This window comes from Ursus americanus, chromosome 7, assembly GCF_024610735.1.
Source record: "Ursus americanus isolate L20-20 chromosome 7, mUrsAme1.1.p, whole genome shotgun sequence".
In the NCBI taxonomy this organism is placed as follows: Eukaryota; Metazoa; Chordata; class Mammalia; order Carnivora; family Ursidae; genus Ursus; species Ursus americanus.
The window spans coordinates 11702289-11724170 of NC_142133.1; the positions used below are offsets into that span (position 1 = coordinate 11702289).

The 21882-nt window shown below is 42.1% G+C and overlaps 1 protein-coding gene across 6 annotated transcripts in view; it reads right to left on the reverse strand.

The window, feature by feature from the left end:
- The window catches only part of VWA3B (von Willebrand factor A domain containing 3B), a 218793-nt gene extending 209933 nt beyond the window's left edge, over positions 1 to 8860 (reverse strand). For 2 of the 6 annotated variants that reach the window (XR_015725134.1, XM_045771783.2), the window contains exons 1-2: positions 4884 to 5544; positions 507 to 716 (exon numbers count right to left, since the gene is read on the reverse strand). Coding sequence is in view for 5 of the 6 variants with exons in the window: in XM_045771783.2 (XP_045627739.2) it covers positions 507 to 716; positions 4884 to 5136 (463 nt within the window). In the remaining variant the exon portion in view is untranslated. The other 4 variants (XM_045771784.2, XM_045771782.2, XM_045771786.2 and 1 more) reach the window with 3 other exon arrangements.
- Between the last annotated feature and the right edge of the window lie 13022 nt (positions 8861 to 21882).

Consider the following 21882-nt stretch of genomic DNA (forward strand, 5'->3'; position numbering starts at 1 on the left):
AACCACACCCTCACCCATTTCCATACTCCCTGTTGGAGGGTGGTACTACTGGGAGTTTAGGACAAAATTTCTAAACAACGAGTTTAGAAGAGCTAGCCCATCACATAAGAGAGGTTACGACAGGAAAATGGCACAGTCTCCCTGAAACCACACACAGCTATGGTCTTAATCAACAGTCCACTAAAGGGGTTTGCACATCCCAAGGGATGAAGAAGATATCTGCTGGAATATGTACAACTTCTATTTATTTTTTTACTTCATCTTTAAAAGGACTAAGAATGAAATTAAGCAATATTTAGTAAGTGGACTAACGATCGTGCATCTACGTAACAAACATATCCTGGGGGTCCATGCACATTTTTTACGAATTAGGATGTGAGCTCAAAACAAGCTCCAAGGCCTGTGGTTTTGGGGGGAACCTTCAGAACTGATGCAGCCCCCCCAAAGGCTAAAGGATGGCATGCTGGTTGGGTTTTCCAACCGGTGTTGCTTTGTGAGTACGATACCTTCACAGTGTGGGAATCCAATCTGTGACAGAATCTGTTTCAAGGTCAATTTGTTGCTCTTCAGCCCATGCAGTTGAAGCCATTCCTCAGATGAGACGAGACTCTGCCCGGCCAAGTCTGTTTTGGTGTTGCTTTGTCCCTCTCGCCCCTGCGGCTGCTGCTCAGAGATGGTGGACGATGAGGCTAATAGCTCCATCTCCGAATTAGGATCTAAGTCAGAGACACCTCCCATAAGGGCAATTGTCAAAATCAGACTTCCTGAAGACTTGGAAACAATCTAACATCAACAGAGGATTGGTTTAATATTAATTACAGTACATTTAGTGGAATTCAATCTACCAGTTAAAAATATTGAATATAGATGCATATTTGCTAACAAAGAAGATATCCACATTTATTGCTAAAATGTATCCATAAAGTTCAATATCCATCCATACATCCCCATATCTACACAGAGGAAAACATCTAGAAAGGTAACTGCCAACAGTTTATAGTAGTTTTATTTGTGTGGTGAGAATATATGTAGTTTTCGCCTTTGCCATATTGTTTAAATGTTTACATTATTTAAACGTTCTGAAAGAGGACTTACTTTTATAATCAGAAAAGTGAAAAGCTCTTCCATTTTAGAAAATGAACATTCACTCCTGAACCTTCATTACACATCAGTATTCCAATTATAATTGCACCTGATTTTTTACTTCCAAAGAGGATACAGAGGGTAAAACCCTGAGAAGAAACACACCAGTTGTACAAGTGGGGTGTCTAACAGGGAGCTAGCGACAGGGTGGGAACTGGATCACAGCTCAACCCAGCTGGAATGCATGGATTCACTTTCTAAATGTTTTAAAGTTGGACTTAAACATTCTGAATCATGCAGCCAGCTGTTCTGGGACCAACCGGACTCCAGGCAATATGCTACATATTAAGCTTATCTAGACCTGCCTAAATATAGCTAGTGTACACAAGAGGGAAGGAGTGGCCCACACTGTAAAGCAATCTTAACCCACTCACCACAAACTTCAGGCAGGGCCTGGTTAACTTGGAGAAAAAGACAGGTCTGCTTACCTCTTACCCAGAGTGTGAAACAGATTTAAGTTTGTTCCCTGGACTGTAAAACTCGACGACAGAAATACTCCCTTTTCCCATTTCTAAAACTCCAACCACATTCCCTGCAAGTCTCTGTTATGATATGAAAACCGGACAAATACAGGAATCAGTTGACATAAGCCAGGGAGTTTTCATGAAAAGATATTAGAAATATTATTAGCAATGAATGAGTTATGCGTGGATAAGCACTTGATAGACTGGAAAGAGCTATGTCCAAATAAATTAGTTAAAAGCCATTATCTTGCAGTAATTGTACCTTGTTTATATACCCACTTTTATTCCACATACCTTTCTACCCCCAAGTTTCCAGTCATATGAGCTATTAAGATTTGGGCTTCTCCTCCTCCATTAGACTCACAGAACAAGAAAACAAGAACAGACTTTAACTTTCTTTTTGAGATCTGTCCAACAAAGACTGCCAGCCAAAGGACTTTTAAATTTGGCTAACGGTTCCCATAGTAACAAGAAAAGGAAGCTCAGAATAAAGATTTTTGATTATTTCATCATTTCCAGTTCATCTTTCTTCTAACTGACCCAAACTCACCCACCTCCTATGCTCTTCTTACTAGAGGGAGCTACATGTCATAGGTTAACAAGGCAGCACAGCAATGTCAATTGTCCTTATAAGGCTCCTAAACTGGATTTTGGAAACTTAAAGGTTTCAGAAGGGTCATACGCTTTAAGGCCAAAGGGACACGTTCTTGATTCCAAATAAAAGGCACTGAATCCTCCAGCTAAGGTGCATGCCCTAGTGCCTCCTGCACTCACATGGCTTAAAAAAAAGGTCTGGCGGGCTCTAATGAAATTGAGAACCTGTATGAGTCATTCTGATTCAGATCTTGACTTTTAGGATTTTTTAGCCTGAGAATACCCATATTATCGGAAATGAAAGCAACTAGAAAATGGAAATAGTCCAAGAAAACAGGGAAGGAAAGAAAGGGCATCTCCCAACAGAAGGGATCATTCTATTCAGACCGGATAAGAGACACTCTGTCAGAGCAAGGAAGCCTGCCAGAGCAATGATGCCAAATGACTTGACAAAGCAACCCCTCCCCACATATCGCCCACCTGCTTTCCTGCCTCCAAGCTGGTCTCAGGTGGTTTTCCTATGTGAAATCTTAACCTTCAAGGCCCATTTCAAACTCTACCTCCTCCATCAAGCCTCTCCAGACCCCCTCACCAACCTTCTGCAGTATCTCCCCAGCAAAGCTCCAACTTTCACTTTGACACTTCACCAGTATGACTTTGGGCACTTCAGATTTGTCCTCTCTAGACTAAAAGAAGTTTCAGTGACTACAGGGACAAACTGTATGAATGTCCTCAGCACAGTGCCTTAAATACAGCAGGCACTTTGTAAGGGTGCTGGATTAATCACCCAGAATTACCGAGAATACGGATTTTCAAACAAGGCAGTGATTTTTTAGTTCAAACAAGGCTAATATCAGGAAAGAGCTGTCTCTTTAATAGAGACATACTATTTTCCAGATATTACTATGTTGTTACTATTATTACTGTGATTTTTCAGGATTTCTTCATCTGAGGTTATTATAAATTGGGGAACAGAGGAATCCAGAAGTAAGAAACAACAAATCCAGTTGAACACTGCCCTGAGTTTTAAAAGCTATCCCAAGAGCTAAAGTCTGGGGAAATAGGAAGGGATTTCCAAAAGAGAATGAAGAAGTATAAACAGAAGGAAAAAAAAAAAAGTTAAAGTCTGGGGGCGCCTGGGTGGCACAGCGGTTAAGCGTCTGCCTTCGGCTCAGGGCGTGATCCCGGCGATCTGGGATCGAGCCCCCCACATCAGGCTCTTCTGCTATGGGCCTGCTTCTTCCTCTCCCACTCCCCCTGCTTGTGTTCCCTCTCTCGCTGGCTGTCTCTATCTCTGTCAAATAAATAAAATCTTTAAAAAAAAAAAAAGTTAAAGTCTGAGCTGAAGGCAGGAGAAGGCAGGCAGAGCTGGGGTTAAAAATAGAAAGGTTTAGTGGGCACAAGTCAAAGGCCCCAACCGAGCCAACCAGAGGCTCCAAGTGCAGTCAGCCTGTGCTGCTGAAGTCTGCCCATAGGGGGCAACCAAGAGATGCCCCAAGGTCATCCTTAGGGGAGCACCTTGAGGAAGTTCTCAAGGCTTAAGAGAGTAGGTAGTAAGGAGGGCACATATTGCATGGTGCACTGGGTGTTATACGCAACTAATGAATCATCGAGCCTTACATCGGAAACCGGGGATGTACTGTATGGTGACTAACATAATAAAAAATCATTAAAAAAAAAAAGAGAGAGAGAGTAGGTCCTATACAGTCAGAGATTGAGGCACAATGCACAAATTCAAGTCCATTAATTTGACTTAAACATTTGGTATGCTTCTGTCTTATTATCAACACCAAAACTTCCTATATTCTTGGTAGTCCTTGCTGAAAATGAAGTCTACGTTAGGTGGATATATCTTGTGATTTATGTGTTTTAAATTACAGTTGTTCCAGGGAGAAAGGAAGCTGGGATGAAGCCCCGTTAAGTATCCTGCTGCAACCCTCCCCCAGAAACCCTTAATCTACTCCTCCCTCCATTCTCCTGCCCTGAGGAGTAAGGGTAGCCTGTGATCATCTGCTCAAATAATGCGGGCAGAGGCAAGGAGACTGAAATGGACTGGCCCACAGTTGAGAAAATGGGGTCAAGAAAAGAAAATGTAAGAATAATGGGGCTGCTCTAGGAAGGTCATTTCTGAGAAGAAAGAAACCAAGAGCCCCCAATTAGATAAAAGGAAAACTCTACCGAGTGGAAACTAAAACTAATTAAGTTTTATGCCCATATAAAAAGAGGAAAAGAAAACGGGCCTTGTCTTAGTGACCTGATTGTGAAAACCGCGTTAAGTGTAGAAGAACGGAAGAGAGCCAGAGGGTATTCCAGACCAGATCCCTTTGTTTTAGACTACTCATGTTATCACTATTTCTTAAAAATAAATTTCTCCTGGTTCTATTAACTCCAAAGCCCATGTGCGCTTCACCTTATTATTGTTGGCCTATGGTAAGAAAGAAACCAAGAAAGCTTCATTGGGAGCGGGATAGGGGGGAACAGCTGTGCAACAGGAGGGGTCGGGTACCTGTGTCAATTTGAACCTAGGACCAAAGAGTAGTTCAGTGACCCTGGGAAAGTGCTGAACTTTGTGGAGGACAGTCCAAGTCGGAAACTGCATAATTCCAAGCTTTCCCTCCACAGTTTGCTGGCAATCTCGGCACCTCGAAGGTTCTGGCGTGGAAGGGATCGCAACCCACTTACTAGGCAATCTGTCGGATGAAAGACTAGAAGGCTCCTGTTTAGCAGCCGCCCTCCCATCCTCTGGGGGCCGTGTGACCCCAAAGGGCCGGTGAGGCGTGCATCCCGCTGGTTGATAAAGCAGCGACTCCCGCGGGCGAAGGGTCGCCGCTTGGCGCGAAAAATTCCAGACGTTCGACTTCTCTGTGACCCCAGCGCGAACCGCGCGGCGTGTTGACCACGGCGTCGCCTCGGTTGCTCGGACGCGGCCAATCATGGAGCGGCTTCCTGAGCCGGCCCCGCCCACAGAGCGAGCGCCCCAGCGGAGGCGGGGCCAGCGGGCCGAAGGGGCGGGGCTCCGAAGCAAGTTCTGGGGCCAGGTGGCGAAAGTGGGTCCCCGGGATCCCCAAGCCACTTTGGGACCCAGAGCAAGAGCCCCATGCTAGGGGACAGGGAAATGCCCAGATGGCATTGCCCTCTGCGCCTACACTGTTACCGGGGAGATTAACAACGGCGGTGAATATTTATTAATTAAGTTAACAAGCAGGTAAACACGCAGAAGAGCCCGGATCAGGGGCGAGAGCGCGAGCAAATCCAGGAAGAAGGCGCCTGAGGCGGGAGGGAGGCCAGTGCCCCGCCGAAAACATTACAGTTAACTTCTGTACCTACTTTTCAGCGTGCAGAGCACTTACCTCTGCGTAATTTTGTTTAAACCTGAACGCTGTGAAGAGCTATTGGTCTTCATTTTACAGTTGAGGGAAAGGAGCTTAAAGAGGTGGGGCAGTTCCGTTGTAGATCGCTCAGCGGTGCAGCGAGTGTGAGTGAAGCTAAGACAGGTGAGACTGAGCTGCAATTTTGGAGGAGGGGCTGCAGTTACCAAAAATACCCTTGTCTGTTAGAGAGGAGTATTCCTATAGCATTATTTTCTCCATTCGACTTTATTTTTAACCCTTATTTTTACCGTACCAAGTAAGCCAGGAGCCCAAAATATAGGCCCGTGATTTTTCAGTCACTTGGAAATAAATTTGTGTTTAATGAAAAGCATCTTTAAATCCTTACTAAAAGATCCCACAGGCAAGTATTGTTTGACTCTGTTGGGATATTAAACTGTGTTTTAGATTTTAAAACTCAAAAAGTGACCAGATCATTTGTAGGTGTTTGAGTGAAAGATCTAATAAAACATGGTGAACAGTAGAACTGAACAACTGTGTCCCTCCCCCCCCAAAATCTACTTCTTCCACAGAAGGTTATTTTTCCTACATTATTTTAATGCCTTTATAACTTTAAAAGTAACAACAGGTTTAATCTCAGATCACAAATCATTCCATAAAATTATTAGATTGTATACCACTAGCCTTACAAATGACACTAGCAACTACACCACCAGAGAACAAAAAAAATTCAACAGTACTAAAAGACTGTTCAGAAGGGTAGTATAGCAGCCACGCCCACATTTGCCAATGCCACAGTAAACCCGGCTGTCCACACCCTGCCAGATTAATATTATTGGGTCTCATGGGTTAGAGGGCATAGCATTCACACAGCCAAACCTTCACTGCCTTACATAGTCACACAGGCACTCCTTTCCTCACCTTCACCCCTTGCATTCTCCCTTCCCTGGGACACTTGCCACTTACATGCAAGTAACTGCAGATGATTCTACACTTTTGTCAATTATATGTATGTGCCTACATGCATAAGTTCACATGAAAATGTTAAACAGTAATTACTTAAAGTGTAGATAGACAAGTAAGCAGAAGTTGAGATCCTTTTGAAGTATTACACAGTTGATTCTCACTTCAGTTCAGCTAGCCACAGGATGGTTCAGCTCATTTTTGTGTGTTGTGTGGTCTGGAATAAGAACACCTTTAGCACAGGTGCGATGTACCATTGTTCTGAACTTTAACACGTTTGTTTTGAATTTACATTTCACAGATGATTTGTATCCTACTCTCAACCTTCATAATTGGCATTTATCGTGTCACTCCCATCCTTAGCTTCAGACTCTTTGCCACTGCCCGCAACATAAATGCTCCAGCAGAGATACTAGCCTGGTCCCTGCCTCTGACCACAGATGCCTTTACTCAGACCACCCCTTTCACCTGCATTACACTAGCTTGGGAGCCCCAGAGCCCCAGGTCTCTTCAGGGTCAGCTCAAGCCCTTCCAGTTTTGCAAAGCCTTCCATGGACGCTCCAGCCGTCATAATTTTTCTCCCCCTATCCAGACTCAGAGCACCGGTTGTCAGTTGGCAGCCTTGGCAATGGTGTACTGCCTTGTGACAGCCCTTCCATTGTTATTTGACCTTTGTGGTGTTTTTTCAGGTTGAATGGTTTTTCTTTTTCTTTAAACAAGTCTATTACCAGCACTACATGTGCTTATCATCATGATTGGAATCTTTTGGGGGTGGGTGGAGGTCAATGAAACCAAAGGAGAACAGTTTTCCTAACCCCACCGCAAGAACTGGAACTAGAGAACAGTCGAATATTGATCCAAGGGAATCATTATATGGTGAGAGAGAGTCTGAGAGGGACTTAACACAAAGGCACTCCCTTGGAAGAGGAAGGCTGAAGAGGAAGGCTGGGGGAGGGGAGAGGAGGGAGCGCAGCCACTAAGTCAGATTGCGGTCACTGCTGAGCCTTGCTGGGCACTGTTGGTCCAGGGTGTTTGGACTGTCAGGGGCTGCCTTGGGAGAGGCAGCTGGGTGGGAGCCGGGGAAGGCAAAGTCCAAATGGACATTTGTGTAGATTATGATCTTCTGCAGTACACGGTCTGCTGTTCGGGGAGTGACTGCAAACTTGTGGCTCTCAATCCAACCTCAGAGCTGTCAGGCATAACTGTTCTACTCTTGAGAATTACTAAGTTCAGGGTTCACCAACATCTAAAACCATAGTTAGAATTTACTGAATGCCAGACAGTGTTTTAAGCACTTTAAATATCTCGCTTCTTCAAATCCTTACAAAAGCTCCAGGAGGAAAATACCATGATTATCCCCACTTTACAGATAAGTAAACTAAGACATAAGATTGAGCAACTCCTCCAAGGTCATTCAGCAAGCGAATTGTGAACCCAGAAATTGAACCCAAGCAATCTGTGTCAGTACCCTGCCCCCTTAATTATATGCTGTGTTGATCAATTGTTGGCCCTAATTTCCTCCAAATGAAATTTTCTGTCATCCCAGTTGTACAATGTTCATTTAGAACTGGACATTAATGCCACAGTGAAAACCTCACTGGATTTGAATGGGCTTTTAAGAGCACACATCTCAACATTAAATGGCATAAAGCAGGTCTGTTTTCTAATTACCCCTCCCTCCCACACTTCCTGTTAAGTTTGCAATGTGCCATTATTTTTAAGAGAACTGAATGCCTTTTAGTCTATTACTATAGCCTAATAAGTAAATGAAGAAGAATTGAATAATATTTCACCTAAACAAAAAAGTTCCAAACACATGGAAATTTAAAATCACTCTTCAAAATAGATACTTACACTAAAAGCTGGGAAACACAATACTCCTGGATGAGAGTTTGATCATATGGAAATGGTATTCAGCGATGGGCCTGAATCTTGCCTTGACTGAGTCACCCTCTTCCTACGGTTCCCAAGGACAGAAGTATACACACAGGCCAATGGCAATGGGCAATAGGTGTTTCCTTGTTTTAGGTCCTTCTAACCCAAGGGCAGGTTGACCCAGCAACCCCGTGTGGGTGCAGGACTTGGGCACAGAGCTAGGGCCTCTCTCTTTCTAAGCTCATGTCTTTCTATCAGCTCCTTACCATGCCTGGCAGGCAAATTTGTGGCACTGCTTATGTGGAAGGAAGAAAGAAAAGAGGGCCTGCCCACTAGAAGAGGTAAGCCCTGGTTTGGCTTCACTCTTTTCCCCAAGGGGAAAGAGCAAAGTGCCAGAGAGAGAAACACACCTGGTGGATAACTTCACGCTCATAAACTTGGCACCATCAATATCCTGGAATCTGATCCAATTAGATCAATACTCCTACTTCTTCGGGAGTGAAGGGAGAGAGGAAAGAGAGGAGAAGGATAAAATAGAAGAATTAGAACATTTTCATTGATGAATTTAATTATAAAAATCCTAGGTAAATCAGTAGTAAATAGAATTTAATAGAAGATTTTTTAAACGTTGTTTTAAAATTGTGAAAGTGGAGGTCCCTTAAAAAGTTAAAAATTGAGCTACCCTATGATCCAGCAATTGCACTACTGGGTATTTACCCCACAGATACAGACGTAGTGAAGAGAAGGGCCATATGCACCCCAATGTTCAGCAGCTTTGTCCATAATAGCTAAATCGTGGAAGGAGCCGAGATGCCCTTCAACAGATGACTAGATTAAGAAGATGTGGTCCATATATACAACGGAATATTACTCAGCTATCAAAAAGAACGATTTCTCAACATTTGCTGGAACATGGATGGGACTGGAGGAGATAATGCTAAGCGAAATAAGTCAAGCAGAGAAAGACAATTATCATACGGTTTCACTTATTTATGGAACATAAGAAGTAGGAAGATTGGTAGGAGAAGAAAGGGATAAAGAAAAGGGAGGTAATCAGAAGGGGGAATGAAGCATGAGAGACTATGGACTCTGGGAAACAAACCGAGGGCTTCAGAGGGGAGGGGGGTGGGGAATGGGATAGGCCGGTGATGGGTAGTAAGGAGGGCACGTATTGCAGGGTGCACTGGGTGTTATACTCAACTAATGAATCATCGAACTTTACATCAAAAACTAGGGATGTACTGTATGGTGACTAACATAATATAATAAAAAATATTATTATAAAAAAAATTAAAAAAAAATAAAATTGTGAAAGTACATACCTTTTTGCCAGGCAACTCCACTGCTTGGTTTCCTTAAGAACACACAAAAGTATTTTTATTAAGCAAAATAGCACAATAATGGAAATCATCTCCATGTCCATCAATAAGGGAGTGGTTGAAATTATGGTATATTCTCGTTGTGATATGAGAGCAGTTTAAAGAATGAGATGTTTTTTGTTTCAATATAGAAAAGTTCCAAGGTATACTGTTGAGGTTTTTAAAATCAAATTGCAGAACCAATACATGCAATATAGTGCATTTTGTGTTAAAAACATGCCACAGCAACTTTTTTCATTACACATCTCCAAAGGCGAGAGAAACAAAAGAAAAAATGAACTTGTGGGACTTCATCAAGATAAAAAGCTTCTGCACAGCCAAGGAAACAGTCAAAAAAACTAAGAGGCAGCCCATGGAATGGGAGAAGATATTTGCAAACGACACTACAGATAAAAGACTGGTATCCAAGATCTACAAAGAACTTCTCAAACTCAATACACAAGAAACAAATAATCAAATCAAAAAATGGGCAGAAGATATGAACAGACACTTTTCCAATGATGACATACAAATGGCTAACAGACACATGAGAAAATGTTCCAAATCATTAGCCATCAGGGAAATTCAAATCAAAACCACACTGAGATACCACCTTATGCCAGTTGGAATGGCAAAAATGGACAAGGCAAGAAACAACAAATGTTGGAGAGGATGTGGAGAAAGGGGATCCCTCTTACACTGTTGGTGGGAATGCAAGTTGGTACAGTCACTTTGGAAAACAGTGTGGAGGTCCCTCAAAAAGTTAAAAATTGATCTACCCTATGATCCAGCCATTGCAGTACTGGGTATTTACCCCAAAGATACAGATGTAGTGAAGAGAAGGGCCATATGCACCCCAATATTCATAGCAGCATTGTCCACAATAGCTAAATTGTGGAAGGAACTGAGATGCCCATCAACGGATGACTGGATTAAGAAGATGTGGTCCATATATACAATGGAATATTACTCAGCCAACAGAAAGAACAATTACACAACATTTGCAGCAACATGGACGGGACTGGAGGAGATTATGCTAAATGAAATAAGTCAAGGAGAGAAAGTCAATTATCGTATGGTTTCACTCATTTATGGAACATAAGAAATAGGAAGATCAGGAGGAGAAGAAAAGGAATAAGGAAGGGGGGATAAACAGAAGGGGGAATGAACCATGAGAGACTTTGGACTCTGGGAAACAAACTGAATGCTTCAGAGGGGAGGAGGGTGGGGGATTGGGATAGGCTGGTGATGGGTATTAAGGAGGGCACATATTGCATGGTGCACTGGGTGTTATATGCAAATAATGAATCATGGAACATTACATCAAAAACTAAGGATATACTGTATGGTGACTAATATAACATAATAAAAAATTATTATTAATAAATAAATAAATAAATACATGCACCTACAGACACACAATTGTATTAATGCACTCATGTTTGCTTCCTCTCGTAGCTCATTGGCCATAGCAAGTCACATGAACCATCTAATTGCTAGGAGATGGGGAACTATGGGGAGGGAGCACAGCATAAACCCTGGGCACTGGGAATTTCTCTTTGCCGCATAAGCCAAGGTTTAGCCTTTGGAGAAGAACAGCCAGAAAGTGTTGCAGGCACTCTGCTTTCTACTGTGCTATAACCATCACCTGAGGAAATAAGGTAGAGAACAGGCTGCCTGGTGTACTGTGGTGGCAAGGGCATGCGGAATATACTGAGAGCTGGAAACAAATACACACTCGCATATTGGTCTAGCTTCATCTAAAACTATATACAGTTGACCCTTGACAACACGGGCTTGAACTGCGTAGGCCCGCGTATACATGAATTTTTTTTCAATAAACACGATATAGTAGCACAAATGTATTTTCCTTATGCTTTTCTTAATAACTTTCTTTTCTCTAATTTATTTAGTTGAAAAAAAGTATAAAAAATAGTATATAATATACATAGCATACAGAATACATGTTAATCAACTATTCAAGGGCCAACTGTGCTGACATTTTCTTCCAGCTCAGTCTTCCAGCTCAGCTTCACGTGTCCTTCCTCCTAACCAATGAATTGGCCCTGTTCTGGAATCATTAACAGATAATGGAAGGAGATTGCTAATTCTTTTTTAAAGATTTATTTATTTATGTATTTATTTATTTGACAGAGAGAGAGGCAGCCAGCGAGAGAAGGAACACAAGCAGGGGGCATGGGAGAGGAAGAAGCAGGCTCCCAGCGGAGGAGCCTGATGTGGGACTCGATCCCAGGACCCCGGGATCACGCCCTGGGCCGAAGGCAGACGCTTAATGACTGAGCCACCCAGGTGCCCCAAGATTGCTAATTTTTAACTGCAGAAAAAGTTGAGGCAAAATTCTCAGAAAGTCATTATATAAATGCCACTTTTTTTGAAGTCCTCTTTAACTGAAAGAATGGTTGTAAGAGACTACATATTTGGTAGGCTTCTTCCCTCCGTGGAGAACTTTTCCAACATCAAGATGAATGCCAAGCTTAAATCCCTTGCAAAGCTGCAAGCCTCAGTCTTTAAGATCCAAACTGCATTTCCTGAAAGAACAGGAAAAGGAGTAAATCATGACTAATGTGAAAAAGAAATCCCATAGAGCCATTCTGTGAAAGAATAAATTCATTTAAGAGAAGCAAAAAGTAATCTCTCTCCTTCCCTGAAATGAATCCATTAACTGGCTGTATAAAATTAGGTGTCACAGGGGCGCCTGGGTGGCGCAGTTGTTAAGCGTCTGCCTTCAGCTCAGGGCGTGATCCCGGCGTTATGGGATCGAGACCCATGTCAGGCTCCTCCGCTATGAGCCTGCTTCTTCCTCTCCCATTCCCCCTGCTTGTTTTCCCTCTCTCACTGGCTGTCTCTATCTCTGTCAAATAAATAAATAAAATCTTTAAAAAAAAAAAATAGGTGTCAGGTACATAGGGCATATCTGCCTTTATTCCCTTGTCTATTTTGATACACATGGGTGTCTCAGGGACTGCACAATTGATTACTGTAATAAGGTGGTCCTTTGTTTTAATTAGAACTTACAGTTTGGGGGGCTTACATGCCAAACATCATAAAACTAGTAAATATAAAATAATTCTGTCCCTGGGCCACACCTATTCTATCCAAAGTGTAGAAAGAGGGATTATAAAGGGTATAGGAATCAGAGACAATGGGCCAATGGGCCTATGCACTGAATAAAGACGCTTACTAGCTCTGCAACCTTGGTCAAGTTGATTACACTCTCTGATCAAGCTGCCAGGACAGACACAGCAAAGAGATGGAAGGAGCCTGGCTTTGGACCAGAGGGTGGAACGTAAACACGCTAAAGGCTTGATGCCCACAGGAGGCCCCACGCCATGGAAAGAGGGGTGAAGACAGCCACATCAATGGGTGCTGGCAGTGAGGGCTGAAGAAAGACACCTGTGCATGGCTGCCCTGGACGGCACACTCCTGGCAGCTCAGAGTCCCCTTGTGTCAAGGCCAGGTCTTTGGACCCTTGGACCTACCCAAGATGCTGGTCCAGAGGGCAGGAGAAGAAGCGAGCATCACAGGCAGCCACACTCAGGTGTCCTCTCCCACCCCATCCCAGACTTGACTTTTGAAACTGGGTGATGGAAGTAGAATTTTAACCTGTGTTCTTCCCAGATATCCTGTGATTCACTCTCACCACCTTCAAGTCTTTGTTCAAATGTCACCTTCTCACCTGAGGCCTTCCTTGACTGGGGCGCTGGAAACCACAGACAACTCCCTCTTTCTCCCCTCACTCTTGGTCCGCCTTCCCTGCTTGACTTTCCTTCATAGCACACATCGCTGTCCAACTTCTCTAACATTATTAATTTTGCATATATCTGTCTCTCCCCGGAGCTCTTGGAGAACAGAGATCTCTGTCTATGTTGTTCGCTGCTTATTTGCAGACACCAGAGTACTGCCTGACAAGCAATAGGTCCTCCGTGCAGCTTCGTGGAATGAATAAAGATGCAAGGAACCTAAATCCAGCTGCTTTTTTTTTAAAAAAAAAAGGATATTTCTATAGGGTAACAACTTCATCAGACTAATTAAGCTCATTAATTCCCTTAACTAGATAATCCACGCTGAAAGACTTCTCTTCCTCTGTGGCCATCGGGTAGAAGACGTAGATCTGTTACAGTGAGGCTAGCTGCTGTCACGAGCACACCCAGAAATACACTGGCTCAAACACTACAGAAGTTGCTATCTTTCTCACTTGAAGTCCAAACATGATACTCCTGATTAGCAGGTCCTCCAAGCAGTGATCTAGGGACCCAGTCTCCTGGTGTCTTCTGACTCCACTCTCTCTATCACTGACTTCCAAGGTGTGGCCTATCTCAAACCAGCAGAAGGGGAATGAAAACTGGAGAGTGGCAGTGGGGAGGTGTCTGTGGGCCAGACCTAGAAGAGGCATTCCTCCCTTTCACATAAATTCCGTTGGCTGGGGGCGCCTGGGTGGCTCAGCCATTAAGCATCTGCCTTAGGCTCAGGTCATGATCCCAGGGTCCTGGGATCAAGCCCCGTGTAGGGCTCCCTGCTCAGCAGGGAGCCTGCTTCTCCCTGTCCCACTCCCCCTGCTTGTGTTCCCTCTCTCGCTTTGTCTCTCTCGGTCAAATAAATAAATAAAATCTTTAAAAAAAATTCTATTGGCTGGAATTCAGTCCCATGGCCACACTTACTACAACGGAGGCTAGAATATGAGGTCTCGCTGTATGCCCAGGAGGAAGAAAAGGAATTTGGAGAAAAACCAGCCAGTCCCTGCCACATACTCTCTTCAGCGGTCCCCCCTTGGCATATTCACAAGGCTAACTGACCTGCAGTCCCCTGACTGACCAGAGATAGCGCTGAAGCTCCCAGAATTTGTTCTCCAATCCACTTACTTTGGTTAGGCTCCTATAACATCATTTAATTAAATGTTATAAATTAGTGAAATACAAGTGTTAAAGGAGAAAAAGTTCTAATTTCTGTGAAATTTAGGACAAATGCTTTGAAAATTGCTTGTTTGTGTAGATGGAGGTGAGTCACTCAATAACAATGCTGCTGAATTAGGGGTGGGTGAAACCCCAGTAAATGACTGGGGGGAAGGGACAAGCAGTTTTAGGAATCTGGAAGCATCCAGCTCTCCAATGCATCTATCTTTAGGCTCTACCTCCACCTTACACAGGGTAAAACTGGAAATCGGCTGTGTTATGACTGCAACTTTTCAAGGAGAAAGAAGCCACTCTCAACAGGGGACAAATATGCAAAGAAAAAGCCTTAATCCTGATATGTTTCAGGAAAAGATAAAATCATGACTCTCGTTCAGATATAACAATGAACATATGTGAAAATTCCATTAAACTCTTCATATGAAGGAACCAGGCGGATGTTGTAACCGCTTCAAAGGCAAAGTTTTTAAAAAGGTTATATGGAGTAAAATAATGTTTGAATTGAATGTGCAAATGGACACAGACTGGCTTTTCCGCAGGGGCGAGGGAAGTCCGGCTAGCAGACAGGACATAATTTGCATGAGTATCAGTTACCCACATTGCAGATTTACAAAATAGCTCCCATAGAATTGATCTGATAAGGCACAAGGGTAAACTACATGAAGCATTGTTTTCCACTGAAGCACAGATTTTTTTTTTCTACAGCTCTATGTCAAAAGATCGGAGAACGAACACTTTTACATAAGCCAAATTAAAATGAGGAATGTAAGATCTGTATGTCATTTTTTTAAATCGTTTCTACATTTTCAATTAACTGGTTGGCAATTAGCCCCAATCTCTTGAATAAGACAGTCTCAGCTATAATAGATTTCCTTTCACTGGACAGAAAGAGTAAAGAAAAGTTTTGGTGTTTCCTATTTTAATGAAAACACAAAACAAAACAAAACAACAGGACTTGATTATCTTTTCCAAATGTAGTAAACTGACACACCTTAAATAACCACTGGGAGAAACTGGGTGAAGGGTACCAAAGACCTCTCCGTACGATTTTTGCAACTTCCTGTGAATATATGGTTATCTCAAAATAAAAAGTTAAAAAAAATTTAAGAACAACACCAGGAGAGACCCCCAGAGATTCCACCTTCCCCTTCTGGTAGAACAAAAAAAAAAAAAGTTGTCTATTTGGCACAGGGAGGGGGGGATAAAGGAGGCCTGATCTGCTTATTGAAGAGGGATTAGCAAGTCTTACAGGAGACAGCATTTCTTCACTCAAAGAAGGCATGGGTGTTACAAAACCAAAATAGCCTGAGAGGGCTGGATCGTGGAGAACTTGAACCTGATAGCAGCAGATATTAGCAGGAGATGGAACTCATTCTGTTTCTCAGGTTTTAGGACTTTAGGTTTTTATTTTTAGACTGCCAAATGTCAAAATGAATAATGGCGATAATATCAATGTCAGTGTCAATTGCCTGGTTTTGATAATGTGCTATGGTGATGCAACCTGTTACCATTGGAAGCTGAGGAAGAGTAAAGAGAACTCTCTGTACTATTTTTACAAATACCTCTGAGCCTATAAGTAGTTTAAAATAAAAGTTTTTTTAAAAGGTGGGATATGGGGGCACCTGGGTGGCTCAGTCGGTTAAGCGTCTGCCTTCAGCTCAGGTCGTGATCTCAGGGTCCTGGGATGGAGCTCAGAGTCAGGCTCCCTGCTCAGTGGGGAACCTGTTTCTCCCTCTGCTCCCCACCGGCTGCCCGCTTACCAACGTGTGTGCTCTCTCAAATAAATAAATAAAATCTTTAAAAAAAATTTTTTTTAAAGGTGGCATATGTTTCAAAGTTTATATAGTTGATTTTATGAACTTTTGTTGATTATATCTTGTTTTTGATGGAGGCAAAGCTATAGTTTCTCTGAGACGTTGGGTCCATTGTAAAGTCAGATGCATTTGGGGGTAAATTGTGGACCAAGTTAATGTTAAGAGTACCATTTTGAAGGTGTCAGAACTTTTTCCCTCAGCATCTTAAGGATCATCAAAAAAATTAAGAATCGGAAGTGCTTTTTATCCCATTAGGGAAGGACAGACCCAAGAAATCTTCTTTCGGCAGGTAATAGTCAAAATTCTAGTTTCCAGTGAAGAAAAAGCCTTGATTGTTTCTCTTCTCTCTGCAAATGTTTTCAAAGTCAAAGCTTTGCAGGAGACTTCTTTTCACCTACACAAACCTAAACTCAGAGACATGGCCTGTTACACAAGTTTCTCTTGACGGAAACAATGGCATGTGGTGCCCAAACGCACAATCGCCCTGTCACCCTCGTTACACCAGGGCTCTGGGTATTCCTGGTCCTCTTGGACACCATTATGCCAGGCATCAGGGCTTTGTCAATGCAGGACCATCTCCAGACACTCTTCGTGACTTGAAATGTTAACCTTCAGCTGTGTCACAAATGGAACTCCCAAAACCCGCCTGCCCTATCTGCCCTCTTTCTTCGCTAGTCCGTCCTTTGCCCTGGAAGCACCTTTGTTTCCACTGTGGAGACTCGCAGTTAGGGATGGGGAAAGATTTCTTTGCACACTGAAGAGGCTGAAGGGGTTCTGTTGCCTCGTTTAGATGAATAATAAGACCACAATTGTGTAGTGACTATCATCTTTTAAAATAGACCTCCCTAAGGAACAGGGATTGTTTAGAGAAAGTAGCTTTTTGTGGTTGTCAGGTGGCATTGTCTGACAGTCACTGGTGAAGGGAAAGTTTTATTTGATGTGTTTCAGCTGGGAAGGGTGCCCTCCAGCTTGTTAATTCCAGCAGTGTAAAAATTCTGTCCTACTATAGTAGGAAGCAGAGAGGTGCTGCTTCCTGAAAATGAAGACCTTTTTTGTGACCTTGTTCTTGTATTTAAGACCCCTTCTCACAGTTCTTTCTTTTATGAAAGCAAATAAACAAACCGTTTGTGTACCCTGCACAGGATTTGTAGGTATAGGTGGAAGGATCCTGTCCTATCCTCCAAAAAGCAACTTATATGAGAAATCAGAAACCCAACCCTTTCTCAGATTTAATTTCATTCAAGTAAATGTTCGAGGTTGAATTTTACTCAAAATTTGCATTTTTTTTTCTTACACACATGGTCTTCTAATAGTAAAATCCATATAGCCAGGCACCATGCTATAGGGCTGTAAGTAATCAAGACAAACACAGCCTTTTCCCTTAGGAAATTTGCACCTAAATTACAAAGTCATCAATAAATAAAGACAAAATATATATCAAGTGAAGGTCAATAATGGTACAAAACTATAATCAACGTGAGTTTCAAACAAGAGGCCTTGGTTAAATAAATTATGGTATATATAAACAAACCATTAAAAACGATGTATAGCAGACCTTGGAAAGGTTGAAACACTATAGTAAGTAAAAACAAAAAGATTCCAATGTAATATTCTGTGGGTAGTGTGCCAGTACTAAAAGTATAAATAATTGCAGGTCCCCAGAGGTTATCTCCAAATGGCATGCAGTTTTCTTTTTCTTCCTTTTCCTTTTTGTAGTTTTTAGGTTTTTTATAATAAATGTGCATTCTTTTGTAATTTAAGAAACTACTAACCATTGCCCCTTAAGTGCAGGAAAATGCATCCTTAATGTTATTTACAATATGAAAATCTGACCCTAATCAATTATTTAAGAATGTGTATACATGACTGCTTGTCTGTGCTGGAGCTATCTCTGGAAGAAGACTCAAGATTGCAATATTGGTTGCCCCCTAGGGAGGGAAAATGAGTGGTTTGGAACACAGGCAAGAAGGATTTTTCACTGACCATTGTTTTTTGTTTTCTGTCTTCTGATTTGTATACCATGAAAATGTATAGCCTATCAAAAACTTAATTTAAAGGGGTGCCCAGGTGACTCAGTCAGTTAAGCATCTGCCTTCAGCTCAGACTATGATCTCAGGGTACTGGGATCAAGCCCTGCATCAGGCTCCCTGTTCATCGAGGAGTCTGCTTCTCTTTCTTGCTCTGCCCCTCCCCCTGCTCGTGCTCTCTCTCTCTCTCAAATAAATAAATAAAACCTTTTAAAAATTAATTTAAAGCTTGAAAATTAAAAAGTCAATCAGTATCAACTGAAATTTAGTAGCTTTAGTAGGCCTTCACCAATCCTTGCCTTAATGTCATTGGCAAGTCTTTGGTGCCTGAGACCTCAACCAGCATATCCAGTCAAGGCTTTTCCTAGCTAACTCACTGCATGGAATGCCTAAGGAAAATTCACATTCCTAAAGCACAGTCATGGTTACTCTTTCCAGGAGCCCAATTGCTGTGGGAGGAATATTTAATCGAGTGTGGTCCGAAGTTATATATTTTTAAAGATTAATAATGGAAATGAAAACACAAAATTAACAAATTTTCATAGAGCACTCATGGCTATCCATGCCGTGCAAAGGCCAAATGACTGTCAGAGCTACCTCTATTAGTGAAGGTTTCACAATAGTTTGATAAAGATCAGTGGTGGGAAAATGGAGTCATAGTGTCACATACAGTAACAGACTGCAGTAGAGACACAGCATATACTCATGCAAGTCGAAGTGTGGGCTCAGCAGAACAGCGGCCTATCCAATATGTCAACTTGAATCGTATTAGGTTTTGGGGCCTTTTTGTGTTTATTTTATAAATTTTTAAATTTTTATAGGTGGTTTTAAATTTTTATAGGTGTTAAATGCATAAGGATTTTATTGCTAGCTTTATGTTGGTGAATTTAAGAAATATTATAATGGGGCACCTGGGTGGCTCAGTCAGTTGAGCTTCAGACTCATGATTTGGTCACAGGTCATGATCTCAGGGTGGTGGGATTAAGCCCCGCGTTGGGCTCCATGCTCATCCGGGAGTCTGCTGGAGACTCTCTAGCTCCCTCTCCCTCTGCCCCTCCCCCCACTCATGTGTGCGTGTGTGAGTGCAAGTGCACGCCCACTCTCTCAAATAAACAAATAAATCTTTAAAAACAAAGAAATATTGTAATAAAAATAATATAACGCAATAGTGGCTATCTTCTTTTCCTTCAAGAAACTCCACGTATTCCTCAAGATTAAGAAACCCTGGCTTTTAGGGGTACCTGGGTGCCTCAGTCGGTTGGGCAACTGCCTTCAGCTCAGGGTGTGATCCCAAGGTCCTGGGATTGAGCCCCACATCGGGCTCCCTGCTCAGTGGGGTTCTGCCTCTCCCTCTCCCTCTATGCTTGCTCTCTCTCTCAAGTAAATAAATAAAATCTTTAAAAAAAAGAAAGAAACAAACACACAAACAAACCCTGGCTTTAGACTTATCTACTACATGCATTAAGGCTCTAAAAGTCAGCGACTCTATCTAGTTTGCTTGCTACATGTACCACCTACTATAGAACTTACCAAATGTCTAGGGGCGCCTGGATGGCACAGTCAGTTAAGTGACTGACTTTCAGTTTCAGCTCAGTTTGCGATCTCAGGGTTGTGAGACTGAGCCCCACAGACTCACTGTGGAGTCTACTTAAGTTTTTCTCTCTCCCTCTACCCTGTCCCTGTTCTCTCTCTCTCTCTCTAATAAATAAATCTTTCAAAAAATGGGGCACCTGGGTGGCTCAGTTATTAAGCGTCTGCCTTCGGCTCAGGGCGTGATCCTGGAGTTCTGGGATCGAGCCCCACGTCGGGCTCTTCCGCTGGGACCCTGCTTCTTCCTCTCCCACTCCCCCTGCTTGTGTTCCCTCTATCGCTGGCTGTCTCTCTCTCTCTGTCAAATGAATAAATAAAATCTTTTTTAAAAAAAAGAACTTGCCAAATGTCTATAATAATCACTACTATAATTATGATAACACATAAGTGCTATATTAATATTGCCCTTTTCCAACATTTTGGACACAATTGCAAGTTTAATTTTGATGTTTTTCAATAAACCTACCTTTAAGTCCCACCTCCTCAAAACAATTCCAAAGCCACATTATTCTTTGCAAAATTTATTGTATTGGTTTAGAAAGCCTTAACTGGTGTCTTGGCCCTTAGTGATAATTACTACATACTCTCTGAGAAAAAATTTTGTGGCATATGCCCCATTGACAGACATGTGTATAGGCAGATGGGCCCATTCATCCCCTGTTCTCAGCACATATATTATTTCAGTAAGGGAATCAAGTCATTCATTGCCTGGTGTCAGCCAGCACGTGGTTCTCAGACTGGCAACCCAGCAGACAAAACCAAAGAAAAACCACGTACTGGTTTAGAGAAAGAAGAAGAATAACCTAGGAAACTCCCAAAACAGATGTGTTAACTGGTCTTTTAATAGGTAATTATATTCCTCACCGTAGCAGCTAAAGAAAGAATGTTCTTGATTTTGACAAGAATTTGACGAATTTGATTATATGTGATAGTTTAGAATATGTCTTTCTTAGATGTTCTACTGCTCAAATAGGTATGGTCAAGGTGGCATTCTTTTGCCCATAGCAATTTCAGTTCCTTCCTAGATGTGTCATTATCATTCTTGATGATATTATCATCGCCATTACATGAATATGGACTACAAGCTCATATGTTCTAAGCTTTAGCCAGATAGGAAAAACTTAACTCTTTACACTTTTCCTCAAAGCAAGAAGGAGTGTGCAGTTGAAATCTCCTGAATCTTAGATTCAGTACCATTTGGGATGGACCCAAGGAATGGGGGATTACAATGAACACTCCTCATGTCCAAAAGAACTTATGTACATTTGACCTCATGGCTAAAGTCTTAGAAAAGATAAGTGAGCTCCTAAAATTTCCCAATTTAGGCAACCTGGCCTACTTCTCTGTGTTTGTGTCTCTTCATCCAAAAAACTATTATACTCACGAAAGCTATAACTTAAGTAAAGCACTGAAAATTAAAACTAACTTGAAGCCATGTATGGTCAGCAGAGTTGCCTGAAAACATGCTAAGATTAGATTTCTAGGACCAGGATAAAACTTTAGAAATTATTGATTCTCCCAATCAAATTTGTACTTCAGAATGGTATGGATTGTTAAGGTAGAGAAGTGACAGCTGAGCAATCTTAGGAGAAGGAAACAGTGGGTCTTATAGAGGCCATTTATAACATTTACTTCCAACTCCCCTGGAAGACACTTCTAGGGAGTCTATAAGTTCAAAATTATGTTTATAATAATACTAAGATATTGTTTGAAATTTTCACTGTGTTGACAACTGTACTGATGTCACAAAGCAGTGGTGGGTAAAACTACTGGAATGTTAGCATGGAGTCTTGTGGT